General features: G+C 42.3%; 1 protein-coding gene across 1 annotated transcript in view; it reads left to right on the top strand.

Moving 5' to 3' along the window:
- Positions 1 to 3,423: 3,423 nt before the first annotated feature.
- Positions 3,424 to 27,745, top strand: part of lrch1 (leucine-rich repeats and calponin homology (CH) domain containing 1) — a gene marked incomplete at its 3' end in the record, with an annotated part of 57,611 nt that continues 33,289 nt past the window's right edge. The window contains exons 1-2 of the mRNA XM_079169603.1: positions 3,424 to 3,658; positions 25,680 to 25,824. Of these exons, the coding sequence (XP_079025729.1) occupies positions 3,445 to 3,658; positions 25,680 to 25,824 (359 nt within the window). The 5' untranslated portion in view covers positions 3,424 to 3,444. The remainder of the gene's footprint in view (positions 3,659 to 25,679; positions 25,825 to 27,745) is intronic.

Here is a 27,745-nt window from a genome sequence, read left to right as displayed (position 1 = left end):
AATAAGTACATTTTAAAAAAAAGTATCCGATCGTAAGAGAAGAAAGGAAAAAAACACTGTAATTTTCAGAATTTGAATTTCCGAATAAAAATGGAAAACCTGAATAGGACTATGGACTGAGAACAGTGGAAGTGTTTTGGTCTTTATTCTTTATCCCGAAACCACCAGTTTTATTCAGTGTTTTCACAGAGTAAAACTGGGTTTAACATGTTGTCAGTCTCACTTCAAGAAGCTGATTCGCTTAAAGCTTCCTGTGTGAGTGCAGACTCTGATTGTGAGTACCAACAATATTTCCCATTTCACTAAAGCAAAGGGCTTTGGACAAGAGGACGAAGCAACACTGACCAAAACACAAGTACCAAACATCTTAAAAACCACAAAAATAAACCAGGCTACTCACCATTTTGTAATCCCCCAGAATGAAGCAGCGACCTGTCAGAGGCCGAAGGGACTGAATCGAAGCTTGAAAGGAAGCGAGGCGGTTGGTTATCGACACTTCCTGTATTTAACAGTGGTTTGTACTTTCTGCGGCTGAGCAGGCAGCAGTATTTCTTCTATAAATACAGATGCAAAAGAGCTCTTGTTATGCTGGATGACAATGAGCTTTCCTCAAGTAATTAAACCCCAAAGAAGATCACAAATGTCCTAAAAAGTGGAGGTTTTGTTAGAAATATAATGTCACTGGCAATGTTTATGCCTCCTCTTTAATCTGGAACATTGTTTTTGAAGACAAGCAGTTGAATCATTCTGCACTAACCCATGTTTTAATTTTGGAAATATGTTGCATAACTTGTTGATTTCCTTCTGTGGACAAAAGTGTAATTTTGCTGAATAACATAAAAGTAAAGAGCTTTTATCTTTTTATCAGATAAACAAGGAGAACATTGGTGTTGCATAAATGTACTCGATAGAAGATGATGACAGCAAATCACACAAAATACCGCAGCAGGAGTCACATGTTCAAAGGTTATAATGGTGCATCTTCCTCAATCTAACAAGAACCATATTAGAAACCGCTCAGAGAGTTTAATCAGCAGAAATATCAGAGCGTCTCAGCTCTGCGGACTGATGTTTGTCACGAGAGCTGGCAGCTGGTAGAGAGAAAGAGGAAGTCTTACTCAGAGAAGTATCCGTTGGTTTGATCGATTAAGAAAAACATAGAAGCAGCACAGCTTCAAACTTTCTGAGAGGAATCATGTACAGGCACAAAACAATGAAATATGTGCTTCATTAAGGACTTACATTAGACAACAACAAGTTATCTCCTATTACAATGCTTTTAATGTTTTTTTTTTAATCTCTGCCACAAGATAATGAGATTGTTGTGTGTGTGTGTGCATGTGTGTGTCTGTCCACGGCTAATCTTGCATCCCGCTGCACCAAACTGCATAATACTTTGGGTGCTCGTTCATGGCTGCATGCCGAAGGACCTCTCGTGGTTGCAGTGACTCACTTTCTCTAAACACCGTTCATTGCCAGTTTGATACCTGCATTAACTGCCAGTTGACTCCTAACTCACCACTCTTAACCGGCCCCCGGTCAGTATGGGGTTGTGATACAACAGCTGATTGCATCTCCGAATCCCAGCCGCTGGAACGGTTGGCTCATTTTTTTTATTTTGGACAATGTGTTTGGCTATCATCTAACAGTTAGCTGACACAAACAGCTGGTTGCATTGCTGCTGTTCAGCTGCTGCTCTGCAACAGTTATTCCAAGCCTTTTAATCCGGCATGAACCTCATGTTGTATTGTCAAAAAACAAAGCTAAACACGTCAAGTCGCGGTTCACCTGTGAGACGGAGCTGAAACCACAAGCCTGCACAGAGCTGAAGCAGACATCTGCATAGATTAGTAGGAGAGCCTATTTGTTGTGTGAGACATCTGATACACTTGTGGTCTAGACGGGGGTTAGCCAATTGTGGGTTGTATTCATTCAATCAAACATTACAGCAGTGGTCGCGGCGGACACACCTTTCTAGTTTTGTTTGTTTTAACCGACAAGGCGTCAGGAAACTCAGGGCCCAAAGACATCTTGGACCGTGCCTGTATGTACTTTTAATGTAAGTGTACCGTGTCCAGTCTTCACATTTTCAAAGGGCAGTTTGAGGGATGAGATGTGTTTTGGGGTTACATTTAGAATAAAGGTTACCATTAGGTGGAGTCTGTGACGAACTGTACATTATGTCAATAAAGGTCCTCACAAGTAGGCTATGCAAGTACAATCCTGTGTTGGCACACATACGAGTGATCCACACTGTTTATCTGCTGATGCAAGCCTGTTATGTAATCAGTTGACTCAGCACTCCTGCTCCCCAGTGGAGCTCTCTCACTATGACACACACACACACGCACACACACGCACACACACACATAGTTCTCATCTAACTCTGGGAAAGAAATTGAATAGGTGTATTTCCAAAATGTCAAACTGTTCCTTTAAAGAGAAAGCATTACAGAACAGTTGATCTGATAGGATAGTTCAGGAGGTTTGAATCAGAGTTTTCTGGTTGAAGGAATAAAATCTATAGCAGCCTAAACCTATGATACAGAGATAGTGTGAACATGCATTTACTGATAATGACATCTCCCAAATGTTTTAACAGCCATCATTAAGAGATGGATGTCTACCTACAGCAGTTTCTGTGGGTGTATGTGCCCCTAACAGGAACAGGATTATCACAGTCACCTACAGTATCACTCAGGTATGACTCAATACTGGTAGAAGCTTCTGCACAACTTTATGTTGTACTCAAATGCAGCATGCATTGATTCTGTGCAGCAGATGTCGCTGTTTAGTTGCGTTTCCTCTGCTGTTTTAATTCCCCTGCTGTTTCCGAGCTAAACATTCCAGTGCGCAGCCGCAGTGAGTGAGCTGCGTCAAGTCCAAGAAATGCAAGAGTGAAAACGGAAGCGTAGAGAATAAAATATGTCATGAAACTGACGACAATGGAAATTAAAATCCGCCATTCCTTTTAAGTCAACCAGTTCAAATGGTAAAATAAAATTCAGGCCGTATTTCTAAAACTGTAATTATTAGAGCATACAAATTAATTATAAGACATGCTAAATATGCCAAATGTTTTAATGCTTTTTTCACACTGTATTTACAGCCATTATTATTATTATTCACAGATAGTTTGCGTTTGCTCTCATCCTGGTATTGCGCTGGACTGGGAGATATCTTATTTTGAAATATCACAACCGGATGTTGCACCACGTCTTTGTGTTCGAAGCTTCACGCACCGCGCAGACAGAGAGGCGGACGCCGCGTCTTACAATCGAGGAGGAAACGCGGCACGGCTCGGCACGCCTGAAGAAGTCGGTGTACCGCTGTTTGCCCCGACCGTTAGCTAGCCGTTGCACGCTTATACCTCGCTCTCGGATATAACCGACATACGCACGCACACACACACACACACGGAGAACCGCGGAGAGGTGGAGCATTATGGCGACGTTGGGACCGGAGTCGGCTCGTCCTCCTCCTCACTCCCCGTCGATCCAGTCTCACATCGGTAGCGCTAACCTCCCTCCTAACCGGGGCTTGGAGCGGGCGCTGGAGGAGGCGGCGGCCAGCGGCGTCCTCAACCTCAGCTCCAGAAAACTAAAGGAGTTCCCCCGGACAGCCGCCAACCACGACCTGTCGGACACGGTGGACGCAGGTATGCATCTCTCCGTGGCGTTCGATAGCTACGACACCGGTGCTGGGGCGGTAACGACTCTCTGTGCAGCAGCGTGGTTCTCCCTGACCCTTGAACTGTATGCATAGTGCTGGAATGTCCTTTTGTCGTTCACAATCACAACAGCGTGTTTATATATTGGGCCACACGGGGAGTCGAACTCGAAACCCCGGTGGTGTGTTAGCACGGTCATCGCGTCTGTGTTGCGGGATATGTGTGCGTTTAACCTTAAATGAGGCTCTCTATACATCCCGGGTGCACGGCTGGATGTGGACTCGTTGGGTACCTGCATCCTGCAGACAGGATGTTGGTGATTCAGGCTTTTCACGGAAAAGCTCCTCAAGTTTCCAGCTTAAACGTCTGCAGGATCTGACTGTTCAGTGGGCCTTCTGTGGAATTCCCCACCACTTCCTTTTTAATCCGTTTACAGTTGTAAACATGCATGGAGAGCACAGACACGCTCCGCTTTATTTACAAGAGTAGAGCTTACATATCTGTTTTTTAGTTTAATGTGTTTTAATCACAGTTGCCAGTGAAACACAGTGGTGGAAGTAACTGAGTATATTTACTCAAATACTGAAGTACAGTATTGAGTTACATGTACTTTACTTCAGTATTTCCATTTTATGCTGTACTTTATACTTCTACACTACAATTCAGCTGCAGATATTGTATTTTTTACTTTACTACATTGATTTGACAGCTTTGCAGATTTAAATTAGTTATATAAAATATAGTAATAATAACAAATGTATTATTAGCTTTACTAAAAAAAGCAATGAACACATTAATGCATCAATAATTATAATCCAGTAATATGATGTATTTTATTCTGAAATGGGACATTTTGCATCATTAATACTTGTACTTTTGGTACTTTATACATATTTTGATGCCAGTACTTCTTTTATTTTTACATGTGATGGACTCCTCTTTGTAATAGAGTAAAATTACACTGTGGTAACAATGAGTACTTCCTCCATCACAGAGGAATGGCTTGTTTTTGTATATATTTTGTATATTTTTGGCTTCTATGCTAAAGAGGGGCTGGTGTTGGACATACACAGTGAGCTGTGCCGATATGGTGAAATACTTTCAAAGTAAATCCACCAATAGTCTGCTGAAGCACATAAAAACTGCACCAGCTTATTCTCCTTTAAACTCTGCAGATGTACTGTGTTAAGATGGGAAACCATAACTCAGTACTGATGCGTCTCTTTTTGCAGTATTTTGATCATAACACGGGATTTTCGTGTATTTAAGATGGTAGCAGTGACCTACACATGCTAAGAAGTAGTTTACAGTACGTGCTGCAGCATTATGTGGATCTATACGAGGGGAGGTAGTTAAGCTGATTTGCTTTAATGTGCAATGACATGGATGCAGGCCGGTCACATGACGTCAGCAGAGGTGTCACACTTCAAAGGGTCATTATCTTCCAATGTGTGGTATCTATACATGCAGACAGTTGTGGTTGAAGTACTGCTGCGCTGCTAATAGGATGGAGGTAAACGGAATTGAGTTTGTGCTCCTCAAGGCTTCAAAAACGACCTCTTTGTGAACTGATTAACTGGTATTTATGAAAGATTAAAATGAATAAATGACAGTTTTGTGGGTTATCTAGTGTAACAGGGACACTGTTAAGATAAGATAACGCTATTTATCCCGAGGGAAATTGTTGTGCAGCAGCTGCATTACAAAGTAGGAAAAAAAGGGAATTGCAAACAACCGAAATTAAACATTAGAGATTTGCAAGTGTCATAAAAATGAAGTAAAACTGAAACCATCACGTTTCTGTGTGAAGTCAAGTTCAGCCGGGTTACCGTCGGACTGGAAAGTCACAGTGACGTTATGTTGCTGTAACTTTGTTTATGTGCACTAAAAAAGAAATGTGGCTTGCATAACCGCAGTGGGTCACGTCTACAGAAACACACACACACACACACACACACAGCATGAAGTAAAGTGAGTGGGACTATGGAGGCTGTGTGGTTCAGTTGAACTGCTTTACAGCACACCGGCTCAGGGTTTACTTGGATCTGGATTCAGCCTCGCTCAGGCTTTCTGTTTTATCCAGCATCGTACTTGAGTGCTGCCTTGCCCGACGGCGTGCACGATCACGCCACTTCCATAGCGTTTTGCCTGTAATGTGACAGTATTTTGCCAGTTGTGGTAGGTTTTTGGGGGATTATTCTACTTTTGTCTTGTTCTGTTGGTGTTTGGATGGAAGATTGGTTTCTTGCAGTAGCTTTTCCACTTTCAAAACATGTCGAATTGAGTCTCCTGTTTTGTCTCCCGTTACCCATCATGCCTTGTGTTATAAGGGATGTGTTCTGTAGTTGGTTTAGATTTCATATTCACTCCTTCGCTAACAAACACCATCTCATTTGTCTTGTCAGGAGGAGACCCGTAGTTTGATTTCCTGAGAGTTTGTGGTGCTTGTTCAGGTGCTGAGTCAGATAGCATTTGTTCAGATTTAATATGAGGCTGAATGAAAGTTTTTCACCAGCAAAAGCCATGGCTAATTATTCTATGTTTACATTATGCAATATGTCAATCAAGCCGTTGCGTGTGGGACCAGAAATTGTTGGAGGCGGAATGTAAATGTTTGCAAACGGCTGCTGAAATGGATTTGTAGTTACTGACCGAACGTTGGGGGCATTGCCAGGAAGGCAGAAATCCACTGTCCCTTTTTGGTTTGTCAGTAAGACATCAGACAGGCCTCTGACTCGGGCCAAACTGTTTGATCACAGAGCTTCTCGTGGAGCTGAGAAAATGTGAAATGTATTAATAGGTTTTTCTTCTTCGTCTCCATCTCCAGACAGTCACGGGGTGCATCTTAACCAGCTCAGCACTGTTTCTGAATGAGCAGCTGTGCATGTCTACATCATCGGTGTAGTAGCTCTCTGAATTAAAAACATGCAGCGATGCAGAATTGTGCCGCCCTAAGGGAGATTTAGGTTGTTGTAAATGTGACCTACAGACTTATTCAAGTGTTTCAGTTTTTATATTCGACAAATCTACTGAAGAAATACCGACAAGCTGTGAAGAGTGAACGTCATTAATTAACGACAGCATGATCTTTATCTGTCATGCTGGTCTGATGGTAGTAAACAGTGTGTGCTGGTTCATCAGTGTGGAAGATGGAGTCGTCTGTGTTCACACGAGAGCTGTGATCGACCCCCACAAAATGAAAATAGATGAGAAAGAACAGAGTGAGTCACTGTGACACACACACACACAAGTTTTACAAAAATCTACACCGGAGCAGTTTGTCCGACGCACCGCATGCATGCACATGTACTTAAAATGCAATGCACACAGACACACACACACTGTGGTTCAGCCTAGTTTCATATCAGCAGCCACACAAGTCTCAACTTGTAGTGAAACGCAAACTGGAGCTGGTTCCCTTCAACGTCTCCCTGTAACTACAGGTTAGGGTTCTGCCGGAAAAGAAAGAACTCATGTGTGGGACGTGCTGTCTGACCACGTCTGAAGGCGAAATGTTTAAAACCACCGTGAACGTCCGCACTCAGAGTGGGGAGCCGTGATGTGTAGATATGTGGATAACGTGACGCGTATTCAGACCGTCTCTCCTGGAGGACGTTCATGTGAAAAGTGACGAGAGGAGTTCAAACCTTTTTATCTTAATGTTTGTTACATTTTCCATCAGGCAAGTGGGTCAAAAATCTGCTTGCCCAAAGTCAAATTTTCCTTGCCACATTACGAATAGTTTTATTTATTGGTGGTTATGAAATGACAACAAAGCCTAATTGTCATGTTTTATCCGCCTTGCTCTCAAAGTTACGGTACAAGTTGGGAGTTTTTGCCCACATCCTCTGATGCCCCACAACTAAACTCCTGTTGGCCGAATAATTGAAATGCTCACTTGCACTCCAGCTTATAAACTTTGTCTTTGCCCGCCGCCATTTTCTCCCAAAAATCCAGAAAAACTGAGCAAAATTTCTCTATTCACTTGAATGGGGTTTTGGCATGAAGAGAGCTAAAAAAAACACCTAACTTTGGGCCCATATTGACGAGCCATATTTTAACTTAGAAAAATGATTCAAAGTTTAAAAGATAGACAAAACGCTGCACTTTATTGAGCCGAATGGATATTTTGATAGCTAGCACAGTTTTCATGAAGTCAACGTTTAAGTTTCAGGAAAATGTTGGGTCCGTGTCAGATTTTATAATGGGTGTGTATTGCACGGAATGTTCAGCGCTAGAGTGATGACATAACTGTCGGAGTGGAGCGGAGCAGGAAAATGTTCTGTGATTTTTACAAACAAATTGCTCCAGGTCCCACAATTTTTACTCTTTATACATCATCTTTGGCCAAAAATCTTGGAAATGTTGTGCTGGTCGCACACAGATGTCTGTGGAATCCAACAGATTTACACATTTGGCTCAAAGAGCCGCAGAGCGACATGAACTCCAACCAACTGCTCCATTAGACTCCATGTTAAATCTGACCACTCATTTCTCAAAGAAAGCAGACGGTAGCCGTTTTGTATATTGCTCTGGAGCTCACATTTTTAACACCACAAACATAAAAACCACATCAGCGCGTTCGGCAGAGTCTTATGCACTCAGACTCCTGCTTTTTGTTAAAAGGAGGCAGGAGTTTTGTTCGAAATCACTGTTTACTGTAACATTTCTTAATCAGTCTGCCTCTAACACCATCGCAACCAGTTACCCAGTCCCATCCTTTCAAAATAAAAGCCCCTTTGAGTAACCGTATCTTAACATGAAGCTGAGAATTAGCTTAGTTTTTTTGTGTTATTATGTGTATTATTTATCAATATGTGTACACTGTACTCTGGTCCTGCCTTCTGAGCCCAAGTGGTTACTTGTAAGTGGGTTGGGTGTAATTATGCATGATTCATTGATTCATTTCCTGTTACAATGGTAATTAAACAAAACAATACAACCATTGTATTCTCTACATCTCTCTCTCAGTGAAACACACAGAGCATGTGGTGTACCTTGAAAATACATGCTTAGTTACTACCGGCAATATCGGCGTGTATGTATATATATATATATATATATATATTGCGACGTCTTCGGGCAGTAGCAGCGACACTGTCAACATTTCCAGCAGAATCTTCTAGTTATGATTATTATTATTTTCCAGATTGGGTCAGTTAGTTGCTAGATTTACGAGGCCTGACGTGGTGTTTTACTGGTCCTTATCCTTATCGTTGAGCCCTGACGTGTGTGTGTGTGTAGTAACTGCTACAGTAATCAACAGTTAAGGTTTTTATTAGTCCTGACTGCCTGTATCATTAGACTCCTCTCACACAGACTGATGATGGAGGGATCTGGTGGATGGAGACGGCGAGTATCACCTGAGTCCAGAAACAGGAAAGTGAAGAAAATTGCGTTTCCAAACCAAACCAACCGGTCAGTCTGCTCTCTCTCGCTCTTTCGGCTGATATGGTGATATCAATCTCAACCATCAAACTGTGACCGTGTGTGGGTGATGGGGGTGTTGAACCGGCAACCTGCTGAGGTTTCAAAGATAAACCGGTGGTTCAGTAACCTCAGTTTGACCTGCTGTAAGTTGAACAGCAAGAGATTGTATTTCTTCATACATTATTGATTAATATCTTGATTTTTTGTTTTTATTTTATTTATTAAATAGTCCTATAATCTGTCCTATCTTGAATTGCAGACATTTAAACACGTTAATACTAATGATGAGCGTTCTCTGGGGAGTTTTGGGTGATTTCTTTTAAAGATGGTGGACACCTGAGTCCAGGAACAGGAAGTTAAAGAGGGTGATTTCTTAAGACTGCTTCAGTAGGGTTTGTGTATGTTGGAGGCTGCAACTGATATCAATTAATCTGACTAATATTTTCTTGATTAATCAACTGAAATGTATTCAGTTTTATAATTACAGTCAAAAGAAACCAGCTCTTATTCACATTTGGAAGTGATAAGGCTGACTATCATTTTCATCATCGATTAATTTGCAGATTATTTTCTCAATTGAGCGATTCATAGAGAATGACTTAACGTCAGAAAATGTAAACACATGGGGCTCAAAGTTTCCTGAAGCCCAAGGTGACGTCTTCTTCTTTTAACCAATCAACACTCCAAAATCCCAATATACTCAGTTTACTGTCACGTAAACGGACGCTAGAAAATAAATAATTGATGGTTAACATGGCTGCAGATTAATTTGAATCGACTGCGCTCTAGTCGGCTGCGTGTAAATGTGGGTTTGTGTGATTCTTTAGTTTTGTTCTGAGCTGCAGGACACTTTTACTTTCCTTTCTTCTTCTACTGATACTGCTGTTTGGAGGTGGAGGAACGAAACAGGAACACGCTGACCGACTATTCTAATGTATTCTACTACAAATGCACATTTCTGCAGTGTTTGGCAGTTTTTCAGTACCGGTACATTAGTAAGGGTCATATTAACAGAAACAACAGTGTGTGTGTGTGTGTGTGTGTGTGTGTGTGTGTGTGTGTGTGTGTGTGTGTGTGTGTGTGTGTGTGTGTGTGTGTGTGTGTGTGTGTGTGTGTGTGTGTGTGTGTGTGTGTGTGTGTGACCACGCAGAGAGATTACATGTTAGGCAGGATAGGGTCTCTTCTCACCTCAGTCACACAAATCCAGATAAAAATAGATCTGCAAACAATTTTTAGACCAGAATCTGCTTCTGAAACAAATCATCATCCTCACACTCGTTCAGTGTACGTCACTGTTATCTCTATTTTCTGTCTTATCGTTTTATACGAGACATGTCTGATAATCCGCACAGTTTGTCCCGAAGTTAACTTGTCGATCAGCAGAGCTGTGAATCTTCTTTTGCTTCACGATTTGGTTCGATTACGATTCACCTGTTAATGATTCTCAATGTATCTCAATGCATCTCAATATGGGTGGGAATCACCATAAGTCCCACACTCTCCAGTGTCTTTTTATATTGCAAAGAGAAATAACTTATTATTTGTGATGTCGGGACTTTAAAATATGCAGCAAGATGTGAATAAAGCATGTTTTTAATGGGTGTGGATGGATGTGTGATGATTGCCTAAGGCAGGATTCACCGCCCAGAGTTTACCACCCTCACTTCCTCTACCTCACGGCTCTTCCTTCCATTTCATCTACACACACACACACACACACACACACACACACACACACACACACACACACACACACACACACACACACACACACACACACACACACACACACACACACACACACACACACACACACACACACACACACACACACACACACACACACACACACAGGGGAAGCTGTGGACTCCCAGGAATGTGGTGTGGTGTTGGGTTAGAGGAGAGTCCATCCGCTGTTCCTGCCACACCTGAACGTAATGACAGCTGGGACTAAACTCGGACACACTCGCGTCCTTTTATTTATACTTGTGAGGACACTGGAATAACTACATTATCTATAGCAGAGCTTTTTATTGAACGGGGTCAAAAAAATGCTTTTTATTTGCAAATTCTGACAATTTAAGACAAAATACTTAATATAGTATCCTATTCAATGACACATTTGGTATAATTTGGCTGGTAAATGTATATGTTTTAAAACCTTATTTACTCAAACTAACCCTGACCTCTAACCTCATGAATAAATACATGCTTAAACATGAACCTGTACCTTAATCTTGACCTTAAACCTCTTTCTATTGACGGAGGGGGAGTTCACAGAGGGCCTCATGCATAGTGAATGAAGCACTTAATGAAGCAGTTAATGGAGCAGTTAATGGTTTCTCTCAGAGGAGCGAACCGCCTCGGAGACACCAGACAGAAGATCAGAGAAGAGCACACTGGACTGAGATAGAAAACACTAGAATACAATCAAACAGGACGTAATAAAGGCCGACTCCTGTCAGCTCGGATTAGTGAGAGACGTGATATAATGTATAATGATCTATATAATATAGAGCTATCAGTGCTTTACCTCTCAGGTTAGCTGTTAAAATAGTTTCTAGTTTCTTTGTTGCAGTAGTGATATCACATAGCCATTGTTTGTTTGATTGACCTAATGGGAGGAACAATTAGTCTATAAATTGATTTGTTGATTGGCAACAAGCTAAGCTAGTGGCTCTTTGCAGCCGTACTAAGGCGCAGGGGGGCGTCGAGCTAAATGATAACATTAGCATGCAAACATGGCCGCAATGGGAGCGTGTCTCTAGCTGGCATTGGTTTTTCAGGTATGTACGTAAAGTTCTGGAAAAGCGGGGGCCAACCTGAAGACGGGGTGGGGTTGTGATTCTCCTTAATGACACTGTGAGGTGGTGCTTTCACCAGCACAGAGACAGGAAGTGGCCGCTCCCCACCTCCATTGTTTTCAGGAGGCAACAGCTCAGATCGTTTCCTGTCAGAGAGACCCAAGGACACCCACAGACCCACAAAACCGTGAAGTACAGCTGCAGATGACCGACAGTCGGCATCCTTTCTACTTCATGGCCACCAAACATTAGACATTTTTACAGGTATTTGATGAATGACTGCAGTTATGTAATGCAGGTGGTCATATAAATAATGATATATTATTTAGTTTTTTTACGTGAAACATGAAGCCGCCTAAGAAATGGACATGTTTCCAGTCGTTTCTGCGATGACACTGCGTGTCTTCAGAAAGGATCTTTTGTACATCAGAGGAGGTCATGACTTCACGGTGGGACACGCGATCACTGAGCCCAGCAGGAAGTGGTCTTCTCTTTTGATACCTGACCCCCGGTGAGTCAGACCGTGACCGCGGGCTGTGACATCGCTTTACGCACTGAAACCGTAAAGATGATGTCACATCACATACCTTTCTTTTTTTTTTTCCTCTCTGCTTTCTAAAAATAATCATTCACTCCAGGCTGAGTTCACTCACAGCTCAAATGTGAACCAACGTCATTACAGCAGTGATGCGATGAGGTCATACCTCGCGTGGGTGTTTGTGCCCAAATTAGGTCTTTTGAGGCTTTTTTTTTTTTCTCTATCGGTGTTTCTCATCTGATTCTGCAACTCTCTGAAGCTGCTATGTGGAGCAGAAAATACAAACATTCAGGGATTACAGAACAGACTTCTCTCTGGTGATGTAAACCTGCATCTACAGCACTCGTACGGTACAGATATTCACGTGACCCCACGGTCTGCTATACTAATTAGCATACTATTTAATGTTTACCTCCATTGTTGGCATGTTAGCATGAGATTTAGCTGAAGTATAGCCTCACAGAGCTAGCATGCCTGTAAGCTAGGTTTGTTTATTGGGAAATCATTCTGATACTTTGATTTTAAGTAACAAACCTCAACCCGATTTAGACATTTTATTTCAACTGATATTTTACCGTACTGTTGAGCGGCTAGACATGTCAGATAAACAGACGACACACATTCTGCCACGATTTGTCTTTCCTCCACAAACACTGTAGATCTGAGACACAAACCCCGTTGAGTTAGCGAGGCCATTCTCTCCAACTCGGGTAATCTTTTAATCATCACTCCTCAATCTGAGATCAGACGTGTTGTTGGTGCATCCCCGACAACGGGACAGTGGTCTGGGACAGAGAAACAGCAGAGCAACTGTGCCGGCTCTTAACATGTGAATGTTTTAACAGTTTTCACCTCCGGAGAGCTGTAGTGAGCGCATGATGCTCTTACAGTTCGCCGTCTCAGGAACTGTGATTTGGTCGTAAATAATTTGACCGTCTTTCATTTTGGGTTTGTTTAGTTTCACACTGAGTAACTACACACCGACCCCCTGACTCTCAGGGAGTGTGTTTATTGAACAGAGTTCTCGTTTCCCAGTAATGACAAACCAGTCCAGGCTCACTGCTGCACTTTACATCCTCCGACCTGTCAAGAAGACAATTACGGAAATATGAGCGTCAGTGAAGTCATCATTTTTGGATTTCTATGCAATCAAATCTGCATTTGTCCCGTTCTACCCATAATCCCTTTGGATTTGTGTTAGTAGTGGGTTTAGATCGTGTTTTTACTCGTAATGAATCACACTGTATCTCTCTTCTCACGGGACTCAGACTCATGAATAAAGCACAAATAATATAGTTAAAAATACACCGTAGTTAAACAAAAAAAACAGCAAAAGTATTTGGTTAACAATTACTAATGGCTTTGCATCTGTTGCATTTCAGGAGAATATTAAATCAATAAATGCAATATTCATTGTGTAGTGTTGTGATAAAGCTCCATGATGACGTCGTCTCGTCCTGCAGCTCGAGTGTTTCTAAATCTGAGCCTTACAGTCGGAGTCTGTCCTCACAGACGCCCGATCCCTTTGAATAAATAAACGGGAGCAGTCTCTCATCCCCCAAATGTAGGCCAAATTCAACCCCCAACACACACCTCTATATCCACCTAAATCCTCCTGGCATCATACTGGCATCCAAACATCTCTCACACACACACACACACACACACACACACACACACAGACACACACTCCTATCCATAACTGGTTCACCATGACTAGCACACACACTTTCCATACCCCTCTCCTTCAGGCTTATCCTAATACACCGTGAAGCACATGCCAGCATACATAAATAAGTGTTCACATATGCTCATAAACACACAGACAGACACACACATGCACACACACACACACAAAGCAATATAAATCTACAGCCACACAAACGAAAGCTGCAGCATTAAGTGAAATCTGTTCAAACTTAATCTGAACATTCAGTGTCTGGCAGCCTCAGGTGTGACATTAAATCTCTCTGCTGGTGTTTTGGTGTGGGTGGTGTGTGTGTGTGTGTGTGTGTGTGTGTGGTGTTGTAATTTAAAGTGGATATTCATGAGATATTTGAAGTCTGGTGTTGCTGTCATGAAGAGTTTGTTTCATTTTCAATAACGTTTCACTCATTTGAACATTATTTGTATCTGTTTGTACAAGCTAGCAGCGCTTTGCTAGAGTTTGCTCGGACCAGTTAAAGGCTTTCTGTGGAGTTTTGGTTTTGTGAGTGTGTCCCCGTTTTGTTTCTATCAAACGTGTGTGATGGTAACTTGCCAACAAATGTAGCAAACACAGGTGAAAACAATGTGGTTTTTTACTAACCAGCTGAGAACAAAGATTCTTAATCCTGCCTAATCCCGCCTGATTGGTTGACTCTCCAAAAGGGGGAAACTGCACTTTTATCCTGTCGATTATGAAAGTGTGTTGATAAAAGCTAGCGTGAGTGGTCTTTGTTTCCGGTGAGACGTCTGCTATAAAACACTGGCGGAAAAATCAACTGCTATGAACGAGGAAGTTCTCGCTCGACTTTAACCAATCACAGTCCTGGTATTGCATGCCCCTCCCTGGACTCTGCTGAAATAATATTTTATGATTTTAAAGATGTCATTAGCGTGAATCACAGTGCCAGAAATAATGTTTGAAATTCAGACGGGTGGGTGGTGGGTGCTGTTTTACGAGCATGCCATCCCCCCTCAGCCCTGCCAGTGCCCCCCCCCTGCCACACACGCACGCACGCACGCACGCACGCACGCACGCACGCACACACACACACACACACACGCGCACACACACGCAGACAGTTTAGTGATATGCTGACAGCAGAGAAAGATGTGGGTCAGTGGTGGGGGTCTTGTTGTTGTATTTGATGATGATGGTGTGTGTGTGTGTGTGTGTGTGTCAGCAGCAGGGTGGCGTGTGTTGACAGTGTGCCTGGTGGGTTGCCAGTTTGAGGAAACTCCCCCTCTCCAACCCTGTTAATATCCTGCCAGCTCTCCTCCTCCTCTGTCTTCTGTGTGTCTCTTCACTGTCTGTCTATTTTTAAACTGGACATTTCTTCCCTCCGTCTCTCACCCTGTTTTTCTCTTTCTGCATCTGTCTGTTCACATCCTGTCTTCACTGTAACATCCGTGAGGTTTGTCTCTCCTCTTTTAAAAGTAATGTGGACACAAACTTTGTCATCTTTATGTTTTGTTTCTATTCATTTCCTTCTTTGTGCAAAGCACTGTACAAATAAACTGACCTTTCCTTTCTGGTAACAAATCTACTTGCTGATGTGGAATAACAATTCCAAAGATTCGAAGGATGATGTCAATGTGTGTGTTATTTTTATGAATTAAATTTGCATTAAAACTATAGATTACCACTGAATGTTTATCTGAAATTCAAACTCATTATGTGAAAAATCAATATTCTGTGTGAGCCCCTCACAATAATCACCCCAAACCCTCTAAATCTACAGTACTACTAATCCATGACTGTCTGCTGGTCACTGGGTCAGACACACACACACACACACACACACACACACACACACACACACACACACACACACACACACACACACACACACACACACACACACACACACACACACACACACACACACACCAGATGGAATACAGCTGATAAACAGGGAGGTCACTGCATGTCATTGGTATTGCATTTTCATCTTTTATTTGTGTTTTAGTGGCTGAATAGATAATCAATATTTCTGCTTGGAAACACTTGTGTTTTCTCGTATTGGTTTAATAGTTGATCAGACAGAAGAAGACGCCCTCACTACTTCCACCAGTTTCCATTTTAGGAGTTTAGATGAACCTCTCTTGATCAGTTTCATGATCACCAACACTGCAGTGAACCGACAGCAGCAGGGTCAACGATTAGCGATCGTAAAACCACGATGACGCGTGTGCAGATCCAGTCTGTGCCTGTTCTTTTTTAACACGTTTCTACAACCGGAGTCAGGACCGTTGACATCAGGCCAGTGAGAGGGAGAAGATACGAGTTTATAAACGAAAGAGGACTCTAAAACGTTGAGCGAATGGAAACATAGTTGTGTCATGAGGAGTGAGAGTTATTTAACAATCCAGAACATCAGGTCAGAGCCAAAGTTCAGAAGAAGTTCAGCTCACTCTGCAGAGGTTTTATTCTCCTCCGGCTCTCTGTGTGGAGTTCACGGCTCTTGTTGTTCTGTTTGTTTGTCCACCATATAAATGAGCAGTGATACCTGTGTTTGATGGCTGACTGTGACACGTAGCGTACAGGAACATGAGAATGTGTGTTCCTACAGGACTCCAATCATAGTCCACCGGTCTTTTGTGTTTAATTAGTAGTTCAACATGTGGTGCTTTCTGGCTTTTAAGACATGAAAAAGTTTTGTTTGTTGGTGGAAATTAATCAAGAAGAACTCTGAAATCTGTTTGGTGGCCGACTATAAAAGTAGTAGTGCCCTCCATGAGGAATATACAGGACAACAAATGCATTGTTTGTATTTATATTTATGTTTCACAAGCTGACATCCTTTAAACTGGGTGATTTTTAACAGCTTCCTGTGGAGATGTTGCTTTTGTTAGAGATGAAGAAACCAGAGAAATAAGAAATTGACTTGGGAGTGTCAGAAAATGCCTTTAACTATCAATCTGTCTGCTTACTGAGGTCGCCCCAGCGCTGCTAACCTACATACTGTGTGTGTGTGTGTGTGTGTGTGTGTGTGTGTGTGTGTGTGTGTGTGTGTGTGTGTGTGTGTGTGTGTGTGTGTGTGTGTGTGTGTGTGTGTGTGTGTGTGTGTGTGTGTGTGTGTGTGTGTGTGTGTGTGTGTGTATATTCAAGTGTTCTCAGGCTGCTGCTCTGTCAGTGTTGCTAATTTGCATCGCTTCAATCACAGTAGCTACATGTGCAGTATCATAATATCGCTGTGATGACTCAATTAGCCAAGCCATTGTGTGTGTGTGTGTGTGTGTGTGTGTGAGTGTGTGGATGATAAAGACGCAGACTGATCTTTCCGGGTGTTCTTCTTCTCTCGTCCTACTTTCCCTTCCAAGGAGGCAGGAAACTGGGTCGAGCGGCGAAGCAGCGGCGTGGCCAAACGTTGTTCTCCGCGGTGTGAATGAGTGAATCATTGGACAACTGCGCAAACGCACAGATTGATTTGTGCACATTTGTTTTGTCCCTTTAAAGGGGATTTAAAACCCCTCCGTCTGTGTGAGGACGCTGCTCTACACACGAGGCTCCTCTGTCCTCAGATACAGGCAGCGTGAGTGGATGTGGGTGGATGTTCACTTGAATTACTCGCTCTCTGTTATGCAACAGTCAATTCGTGTCGGTTGTTCCGGAGAACAAAACCTAGAGATTCAGCCGACAAATGGAGCGAGGGGAAACATGGATGAGGGGGAGAGGAAGAGGCAGAAGGGTGAAACCGCTACTCGTATTCTGATTTGCTTATAAACGGATCAGGCTGCTATTATATAGATTTTCCTTACGGTCAACTAATCCAACAAAAAGCCCCGAACAAACAATGTGTGAGTCCGTAAATATATACTTTGTAGAAATCTGTTTACTTTGACATGAAGATGTTTTTCCTGTTGGCCACATCAAATCCAATTGAACTCTGGATGCATCAGCTACACACACAACATACATACATATACAAATAAATACATTTTAAAATGTCCTTCACTAGGAATCATTGCCAAGAGTAGAAAAACAAAGTGGACCTGAGATCCTTTTCTGAGGTCAAATAAATCTCCTTCTGGTGGATGAGGAATGTTCCAGTAGCACAGGAAAACAATTTGGTGTGTGTGTGTGTGTGTGTGTGTGTGTGTGTGTGTGTGTGTGTGTGTGTGTGTTGCTTGCCTCCCATAAACAGTCCTTATAAAGCAAATCTTGTGTGTTTTAATGTTTTTTTGTGGATGTGTAGGAATGGCTGGTTGTCCCCACAGGATTTCTACATGACCTATTTCTTGACCCACGTCCATCTGCTGCAACCACACACACACACCCACACACACACACACACACACACATATACACACACACACACACACAATATACATCTATGTTTATATCTAGAAACATTTGGACGATCTGCAAATATGCATTTATATTTTTGCCCCAAGATAAACATGAAACACACACACACACACTCATGCCCGCACATACTTGTGCAGCCGCTGATGCATACAGTAACGCACAACATGCATCTCTGCACAGACATGTGACTCTGCATCCATGCAGAAAGTCTCACATGGCCGTCATGGTGACTTCAGCTCCTGCATCATCATTCCATTTATTTCCACGTGAGAAGATTTTACATTTACATTTGTATAAATAGTGTAGGTTGGAAGTTGTTGGTTAAAAACGGTTTGAATCCTCCTCACAAAAAGGCCAACGTTCAGTGGAAAAAATAAATCTAACCGAAAAAGAGATGAACACACGTAAATAGTTTGGAATGATAAAATGAATACAGTCTTCATACGGTCGGATTTTCAGGGTTTTAAGGTCAAAGCGACTTGCAGTTTGAGCTTCTACTTTTTTATTTTTAAACATTTGGATCTGACTTGTCTCCTTGAAGTGGCATTAGAAAGGTTATACCTGGTTATTAAACAGTCTGGGTACTCTGGGTGTTGTAACTTTATTATTTCAGTATTTGATACCCGAGCTGATTGCTGACAGCAGCAGCTAAACAAAGCAGATCATCATCATCCTCATCATCAGCACAAACTGAGCCTGAGGCAGCCAGTTTTACTCCCAGCAGCACCTTCAGCTTCCTGGACCGACTCTGTTTCCTCTGTAGTCAGCAAGTGGTGAGGACACTGCCAAGAACCCCCCCCCCCCCCCCCCACCACCACGGACACACCCCCACACCATCCAACGTCCCTCTGTAGCTCAGCTCAGACAGTCTGATTCCACATCTGTCCTCTGCTCTGGGAGGTTTGTTTTTCTATCATACGGCCACAAAATCCTTAAAATAAACGTTGCTATAACTTCATTACGTTAACCGCTCTGTTTTCCTAAAGAACCGTTCGGCCTGTGATGGAAAAGCAAAGTTAGTGAAGTGTGAAACTGTATTTGAGTACCTGAATGGCTTCATTTCCTTTCCTTACTATTCCCTTTCTCGTCATTCTTTCTCTCCTGTTAACCCCTCACTCCCTCTGTCTTTGCACACATAAACACATATGTTGTGTGTTTTTGTTTTAAGTCACTCGTTTCATGATGATGATGCAGATCTCCTCTGTTTTACAGTTTCTGTTCTGCACTGGGGGTGAAACTAAGTGTCTGCCTTGGTAGCGTTGCTCTTTTGGGTGTGGGTGTGTGTGTGTGTGTGTGTGTGTGTGTGTGTGTGTGTGTGTGTGTGTGTGTGTGTGTGTGTGTGTGTGTGTGTGTGTGTGTGTGTGTGTGTGTGTGTGTGTGTGTGTGTGTGTGTGTGTGTGTGTGTGTGTGTGTGTGTAATGAAGCCTGTCATTACAGTACTGCAGGGAGGAGTCTCTCCCTGCACAACCAGAGGATACAGCCACAACGCGCACACACACACACACAGTGTTTTTTTTTATATATATATATATATATACTTATTTTAGAGATCTTCAGGCTGACACAACTAGACGAGCTGACTCTGCGGAATTTAGATCTGAACCATAAGGACGAGAAACACATTCAGCCGATCAAAATGCAACAAATTACCGTCATGAATAAGAGTCGGCTGTTTGTTTCTCTACCTTTTTTTTTTAATGTACTTTGATTTTCTTTTTGTCGAGTCAGCTGGAATCAAAAAGAAAGGAAAAAACTTAAACTCTTAAAGCAGACAACAAGTACAATACGTACAGAACAAGTAGCAGGTCTACTTAAGGATGACAGATATGCAGACTTTATTCCACGGTAAAGAGCACGACATGTTCTTTTAGACTGAGTGAACAGTTCACGTTTCATCCGGTTTCACGGCAGGACGTTGTTGGTGCGGCGGTGAGCCACAGAGATCTGGATGTGTGTCGTCTCCTGATCAGTTGGTGGTTGATGATGACGCCCTGAACAATAAGCTCACCCACAGTGAACAGTATGAACTCTGGCTTGTTACTTCATGGTGCTCACGTTGTATTGACCCTGTGCACGTTTCTTTAGTTTCCAACTCACTAGTGAAAAGTGACTTAACTTGAGCTCACATTTTAAATGTGAACTTCATCAGTCTTTTCTTCCTCCCTTCCTTCCTCCCCTTGCTTCCTTCCTTCCTCTTTCCCCGCCGTCCTGCTGCAGCGCTGTGAGATGACAGAGCTCTGTGTTAATGAGTAGGCAGGAAACATTCTTGTGTCTCAGCTGCTCAGCCTCCACATTCCTGCACTGAGTCCGAGTGTTTGTACCTCCCGGTGGTTGTAGTTCACATCGCTGCTCACATGTTGTCTCCGTGCACTCGAACAAAGCGCTTTATAACACAGTAGACACGCGTGACGCCGTCCGTCACGGAAACAACTTCACCGGTTTGTAGTTGGATCTGGACGGACAGATGTTACTTGTCACAGCCTCGTCGCACAACAAAAGCCCCAAGTACTGCTTTGTGTGTTTAATGCAAAATAAAATCATGAAGCACAGAGAAATGTGACGTTTCGTGAAAGCATGGATGATAACATGATGTTCAGTTGCTTCAACTCTGCCTCTTTTCTTTTTCAACCGTTCACCAAGCTACTGTCAGTGAAAGTCAGCGCTCTTCCTCCCAGATGTTTAAAATGATGCCATTTGAGCTGCTGGAAGGCTTTTAATGTGAAACATCTGTGCAGGAAGTGGCGGGGTTCATTGATGGTAACCGCAATTCAAAATCAATAAAATGGATGCAACTGGAAGTAATAAGTGAATGAAAACAACTCGTGTGGTCATACTGATGTAAATGTGGAGAAAGTGTTAAGTTGACATTTATAACACATTGAAGTAGGAGCTGATCTCTACAAAGGACGGCTCCTCAGTAAAATGAAAGGTACATGTATTGAATTTGAACCCATCATCCATGCATGTACTTAAATAACTTATACTGGATTTGAAAACTTTAAAACTCTGATGCTCCTCGGGCTACTTCTGCAGTGATAAGAAGCGACGTTTTTCATTATTTCTGAGCAGATGTATGGAAGTTTATTGCACTGAACATCTCCGATAACGATTTCCTTTGAAGGTGTGCTCAGAGAAGTTGCTCTTAACTACCATGAGCTGCATGTTACAGCTGCTGCTGCTGCTGCAGCGGTCAAATCCGCTACTACAATTACTAACATCCAGTTGTCGTCAGAACATCTGCATGCACCTGTCCCTCTCACCTTAACACACTGCACATGTGCCCTACCTCTGAGGGAGTGGCCTCACCGTTTGTAAACCTCTGATATGATGTGTATGTATAATGTAACGTGTTTGTGTGCATGAAACTGAATGTGAAACTTTATGTTCATCTTTTTTTTCTCCTGATTTGTGTCTAAGTAGACGAAGACTCTCCAAGGTGTCTTCCCTTGAGCGTTCTTCATCGCTTTCCTCCTCTAGAGTTCAGAGGTCACACGTCGACAACAATGCACTGACCCACCTCATGACCTCGATGAGATCACTTCCTGCCCCGTAAGAGGGAGTGTTATTAACACAGGAAGCCCCACGCCTGTTTCTCAGGGTGTGTTTTGTGTTTAAAGCATCGACACTTTTCCTCATCCAGAAGATTAACTTCTCTCACGTTGATCTGCTCAGTTGCCTGCAGGTGTGAGGAAATCTCATTAACAAGTGTTGTGAAAATGATTCACGACCAATTTTTTATGCTTTTTAATTGCGGTTCTATCTTGTTATCGTCTGTTAGCAGAGAAGTCTCAGGTCGGAGATCGTTTAAAAAGCTTTACAAATGCTTGAACATTGAAAGAAACAAAAGCCTTTAACGTGACATTAAAATGCAGCAGAAACTAATAGGGCTTTAAACATAGGAAGCAGTAGACTCGTGGCTGAAAAAACAAAAAAAATGGAGGACATCTGTTTGATTTTGAAGTCCGCTTTCATTTATGTTGAGAAAATATGTTTTAATATTTCTTTAGCTTGTTTTCTGTTTCACTCGGCACTAACATATCACATCTGGGACGATTCTAGAGTTTATTATGTAGAGTTCTAATGTCAGTGTTCACTAAATGAAATGTAAAGTAAAGCTTGTTGCATCACACACACTAGTTATTGTGCAGCGTGGAGTTACTTAACACGCAACAGTTTGCCTGCTACGACAATAATAACGCCACATCTCACCCGCTTCAATGTTACGTTTCACTGCTGCAAACCAGTTCAGTAACTTGCGAGTTGTCATGAAGAACTTCTCAGGACACAGACTAAAGCTCTAAACCATAATATGTTGTTTCTTCTGAGGAGGTTGGCAAAACCTTCTTTTTTAATTTGTCCCACATTGCGGGCTCACTAATGAAGTGTCTGCAGCAGTGACTGTTGTCAATATGAAGGCCGACCGCCCCCGGCAGCGTTTTCAGCATCGAGGCTCATTCGTGGTCGTCGTTATCAGCGTCTGACGATCGGGAACAACAGAGGCTGAAACCTCGAGGAGCCGCTCAGCGCTTCGTTTGATGCTGCAGGTTGAAACAAGTCCTCTATCAGCTCACGTCCTCTGGAACATGTTTAGTGAGGAGTTACGGAAGAATCCCGAACAGACTTCAGAGTTCTGGACAGGAAGTGATTTGATTCCATCAGCACCAACTGTTGTTGTGTTGTGCTTTTCTAGTAATATTTTACCTTGTTATTGGATATTTACGGGCTGATTTTAGTGCACTTTTCCATTCGTTCCTTCATTTAATGGTCTGTTTTACCAGTTGGTGTGTATTTCATCGAGAGAAGCAACAGCGTGGCTCATGTTTAAGTGTTCTGATGTTTTGTTGGAGACACGTTTGTGCTGCATGATGCTATATTAACATGTAACAGTCACATCACAATGACTAGATTTGTGCCGTTGGGGTGATCGGATTAGTGAGTATCTACATTAACTCTGATAGACAAACCACAAAAACATCAATATCATCCAATATTGTAATGATTCTTTAAAAAATGGAAACTAACTAACCTGCTGTATATATGAAGCGTGTGTGTGCGTGTGTGTGTGTGTGTGTGTGTGTGTGTGTGTGTGTGTGTGTGTGTGTGTGTGTGTGTGTGTGTGTGTGTGTGTGTGTGTGTGTGTGTGTGTGTGTGTGTGTGTGTGTGTGTGTGTGTGTGTGTAACCCTCAGGGAACTGATGCTCACTGTGCTCAGTTCTTAGAGCGCCTCGTGTTTCTCTCTCTCGCTGATTATTAGAATTTCTTGCCTCAACGGTAGAAAGTGTAATCTAACTTAAAGGGCAAGTCTGTTATTTTTACTAGAATTTCTTTTTAGGTTTTTATATCATTCTCTAGCTTCCCGGTATTCAAATCTGAACATTCAAACTCGTGTGTTCTGCAACGGAGTCTGGTGGATTTTAATAGAGCGATACAGCTTCAGCTCCCCATTCCCCCCAAACAGGAAGTTCACCTTGTGTTGTGATGGTTTAGCGGTCCAACAAAACATAAACAAATTAGCAAATACCACTAAAATATAATATTTCCATATTAGACGTGCTGATGTATCAGTCAGGCGTGGTCAGTAGTAGTAACAGTAGTAGTAACAGTAGTAGTAACAGTACTGTGTGCATGTGTGTCATGGGTTACATGACCTTAGGCCTGTATCATCACTTGTGTCAACTCACATGGCGTCATGTAGAGACGCATTCAAATGCAACCTGACAGATGTGTGTTTGTGAGACTGATGTGTCCCCAAAGCATCGCTCTTCGTGTGTGTGTGTGTGTGTGTGTGTGTGTGTGTGTGTGTGTGTGTGTGTGTGTGTGTGTGTGTGTGTGTGTGTGTGTGTGTGTGTGTGTGTGTGTGTGTGTGTGTGTGTGTGTGTGTGTGTGTAACACGTTTTTTATTAAGGTCACTGCAGTGACTACTATGTAATGATGTCCACTGCATTATTTTAGAGGTTAAATGTCTACAGCGGTTATGAATATTAGACATCTCACACACACACACACACACACTCTCTCTCTCTGCCAGTAACAGCAGTGTGTTTGCAGCCGGTCGTTGAGTCAGACTGCGGCTGTTTGCTCGGAGGATGAAAGCGGGACTGACGAGCTCTTTGTTTCTCAACCGCGTTGTTTTAAATAGCACTTCCTGTGACTCGGTGACCCGTGATGCAACACTGCCTGTGCTGCTGATGCGCAGTGATTGAATATCCCCGTTGCGCTGTTTACTGACTGAATCTCTGCTGCAGTTTGTAAAGTCACATTTGTCAGAACATCACAGTGGGGGGTGAGCGGTACATCAACAGCAGAAAACACCAAATATTCTCTCGTTCCAGCTTCTGAGATGCGGTTCTGAGATGCCTTCAGTGTTGATTGTGAACAATGTAATCTGTATCAAGTGCAGGAAGTGACTCCACCATACAGTTTATTACAGGCAGAGGTTCTGACAAATACGAGTCGACAAATACGACTCAAGTGAGACGTAGCTTCTTGTTGTGTTTGAATCCAAACAGAACTTTTTTCCGTGCCCGCTGCCTGCAGAGGAAATGAACTCTCGGGGAGTTCTCGCTCCGCTAACAAAACAAAATATGTTTTTTAAGAGTTCAGCTTCACGAGAACAATGTGGAGTAATTGGCCTGACATTTCTTGGCCTTTTTTGGCCGCAGCTGATAGCTGAAGTTGATATTGTTGTTGCCCGAGCTACACAGCAGGATGTGATGTCACCAATCCTGGCCTTGAGCGGCCGACTTCTCCCCCGCTGCGCCGACTTCATTTGTACCTCGGATAGAAGAGTCTGTGATTCCCTGTATACCACAATACTGCATTGAGTCAACACTTCTCTAAATCACTTTCAACAAAAACTGAACTTTTGGCACCGCTGTGGGAATATTTGAGGGTTTCATACAGAGCACAAACTTTGCTTAGTCGGGACACTGAACCGTCTGAGGGGCAGAGTGTGGAAGTGTTCTGGGTTCTTCACAGTAGACGGAGAACTGACAAAGAAATATATGACTGTTTGTCGACTCAGCTGTCTGCCTACTGTTCACCCTCATCCTCAGGACCCAAGCTCGTAAAGTTACGTTATGTGCACTATATGATGAATTGGGAGTGGCTTTGGAAACCAAAAAGTCTACACGCTTCTTTTTTACTTTAAAAAACAAACGGACTCATCTGTATTTGTAAAGCCATTTATTGAATTATTTGTTGTTCCCTCTTCTCTCTGCAGACCTCTCAAAGAACAGACTGGCCGACGTCCCCTCAGAGGTGTGCCACCTGGTCGCTTTGGAGACGTTGAGTCTGTATCACAACTGCATCAGGACCATCCCAGACAGCATCATCGGCCTGCAGTCACTCACCTCCTTAAACCTCAGGTACGCACACAGTTACGTCTTACAGTGTGAGAGCCGAAGATTTTCTTCACTCTCTGAGAACTTGTGGCTGTTTTGAGGCTGTTGCATTCTGGGTACGATGCAGCATTCCAGTATCTCTGAAGCACTACTTTCTAAACAGATGCAGATTTTGTGTGCAGGGAAGCCAGTAAGACCTTTAGTATTGACCAGACAGGAAAACATCTCTCTATTGCAGAAATCAGCCAGATGTTTGTTAAACACAAGAAACTAGTGTTTAGTATAATTATAATCCTTACTTTGGGCTGAAAGCAGACGGAGGTTTCCCACGTATTGATGCTGCATCATGGCTGTCATACATACAAAATACTATATATACATAAATACAGAATATTTTCATTGTAAAATATTTGTAATTAATTAAAGTATGCGTTCCCACCAGTGTATTGCAAGCCCGGTGGCCCACCGGCCCTAAGAATTGGGGAATTATGTATTATGCAAGATATATTTTCTCACACATGCCAAAAAATACATCAAATCTCAGTCGCTCATTAAACTGAAGTATCAAAAGTTATTTTTGTACTTTTAAGTAACTTGCTGTTATTATGACAGATAGACATTTTGGCCAAAACTATGAAAGTAAAACCGAAGTTGAAATAAAAGCCTTTAATTTGAAAGTTTACATCATTGGCCCAAATGCCGTGTGTGTGTGTGTGTGTGTGTGTGTGTGTGTGTGTGTGTGTGTGTGTGTGTGTGTGTGTGTGTGTGTGTGTGTGTGTGTGTGTGTGTGTGTGTGTGTGTGTGTGTGTGTGTGGCTGCTGTCTGAGCACAACACAGGACCAAATCAGAGTGACGAAGCAACAATAAGAACAGTGTTATCGTCCTTTTAATGTCGGCAGACTGTTTTGTCTGCCGGCTTACTGTCACAGCGCTTTCACTGTTTCAACTAGGTGACTCACTGCAGGTGTGTCTGTCTGTCTGTGTGTGTGTGTGTGTGTGTGTTGTACCATTGATGCTGAAGGAGGAACTGTGTCCACACACAAAGCTGGTGTTTAGTGGACTGTTAGTTAAATTAATCTCTCTCTCTCACTCACTCACTCACTCACTCACTCACTCACTCACACACTCTCTCACACACTCTCTCACACACACACACACTTCTGACCTTCTCACACACACACACACACACACACACACACACACACACACTTCTGACCTTCTCACACACACACACGCGCTGCGCTGCACTCTGTCAGGTTGTGTTTAAAGGTCAAGGTGTTTGCTGCTGTGAGACTCACTGCTCCTGATATGAGACTCAACAACAACATAAAGAATCTATTTGACTTCTGATTATATTTTTATTTTAGCTTTAATAATCTAATAATATTTACATATATACATATATAATAGATAATCTCATATATTTGTCCTAATGTTTACAGAAATGATGAATCGATTAATCAACATTCTCTGGTTCCTTCTGCTCATCTGTGTTTAAAATCGATACAAAAAAGAATCAAAGTACAGTCCTATACATAGTTTGAGCTTTGCTGCGTTTCGCCATCATATATTATTGTTCCATGAATATCTTTGAGTTTTGGAATGGAATAATAGATGTTTGAGGGCGTCACAAAGGGAAATGATAACGTGTTCTCTCCACATTCTTTAGACTGAATGGTTCACTGGTTGGTTTAATTGGTTTATTAGAAATCTAATCTAGAAAATACTTGATACCATAATAATTAGCTGCAGCTCTAAAGATAAAACTAAATGAATCTAGACTCAAGTAACCAAAAATAGATATCAGGAATTTTAATTATATTAATTATGATAATAAAGATAAAGATAAAGATATAGCACCTTTCATGCAAATGATGCTTAGTAAAGCCTGAAGTGTTTTACTAAACAGAATTAGAAACAAATGTTAAAACGTATGAAAACTACA

Source organism: Pholis gunnellus (assembly GCF_910591455.1).
Source record: "Pholis gunnellus genome assembly, chromosome: 12".
Classification (NCBI taxonomy): Eukaryota; Metazoa; Chordata; class Actinopteri; order Perciformes; family Pholidae; genus Pholis; species Pholis gunnellus.
The sequence above is the reverse complement of the archived record's forward strand: the minus strand, read 5'-3'. Positions and strand labels throughout refer to the sequence as shown.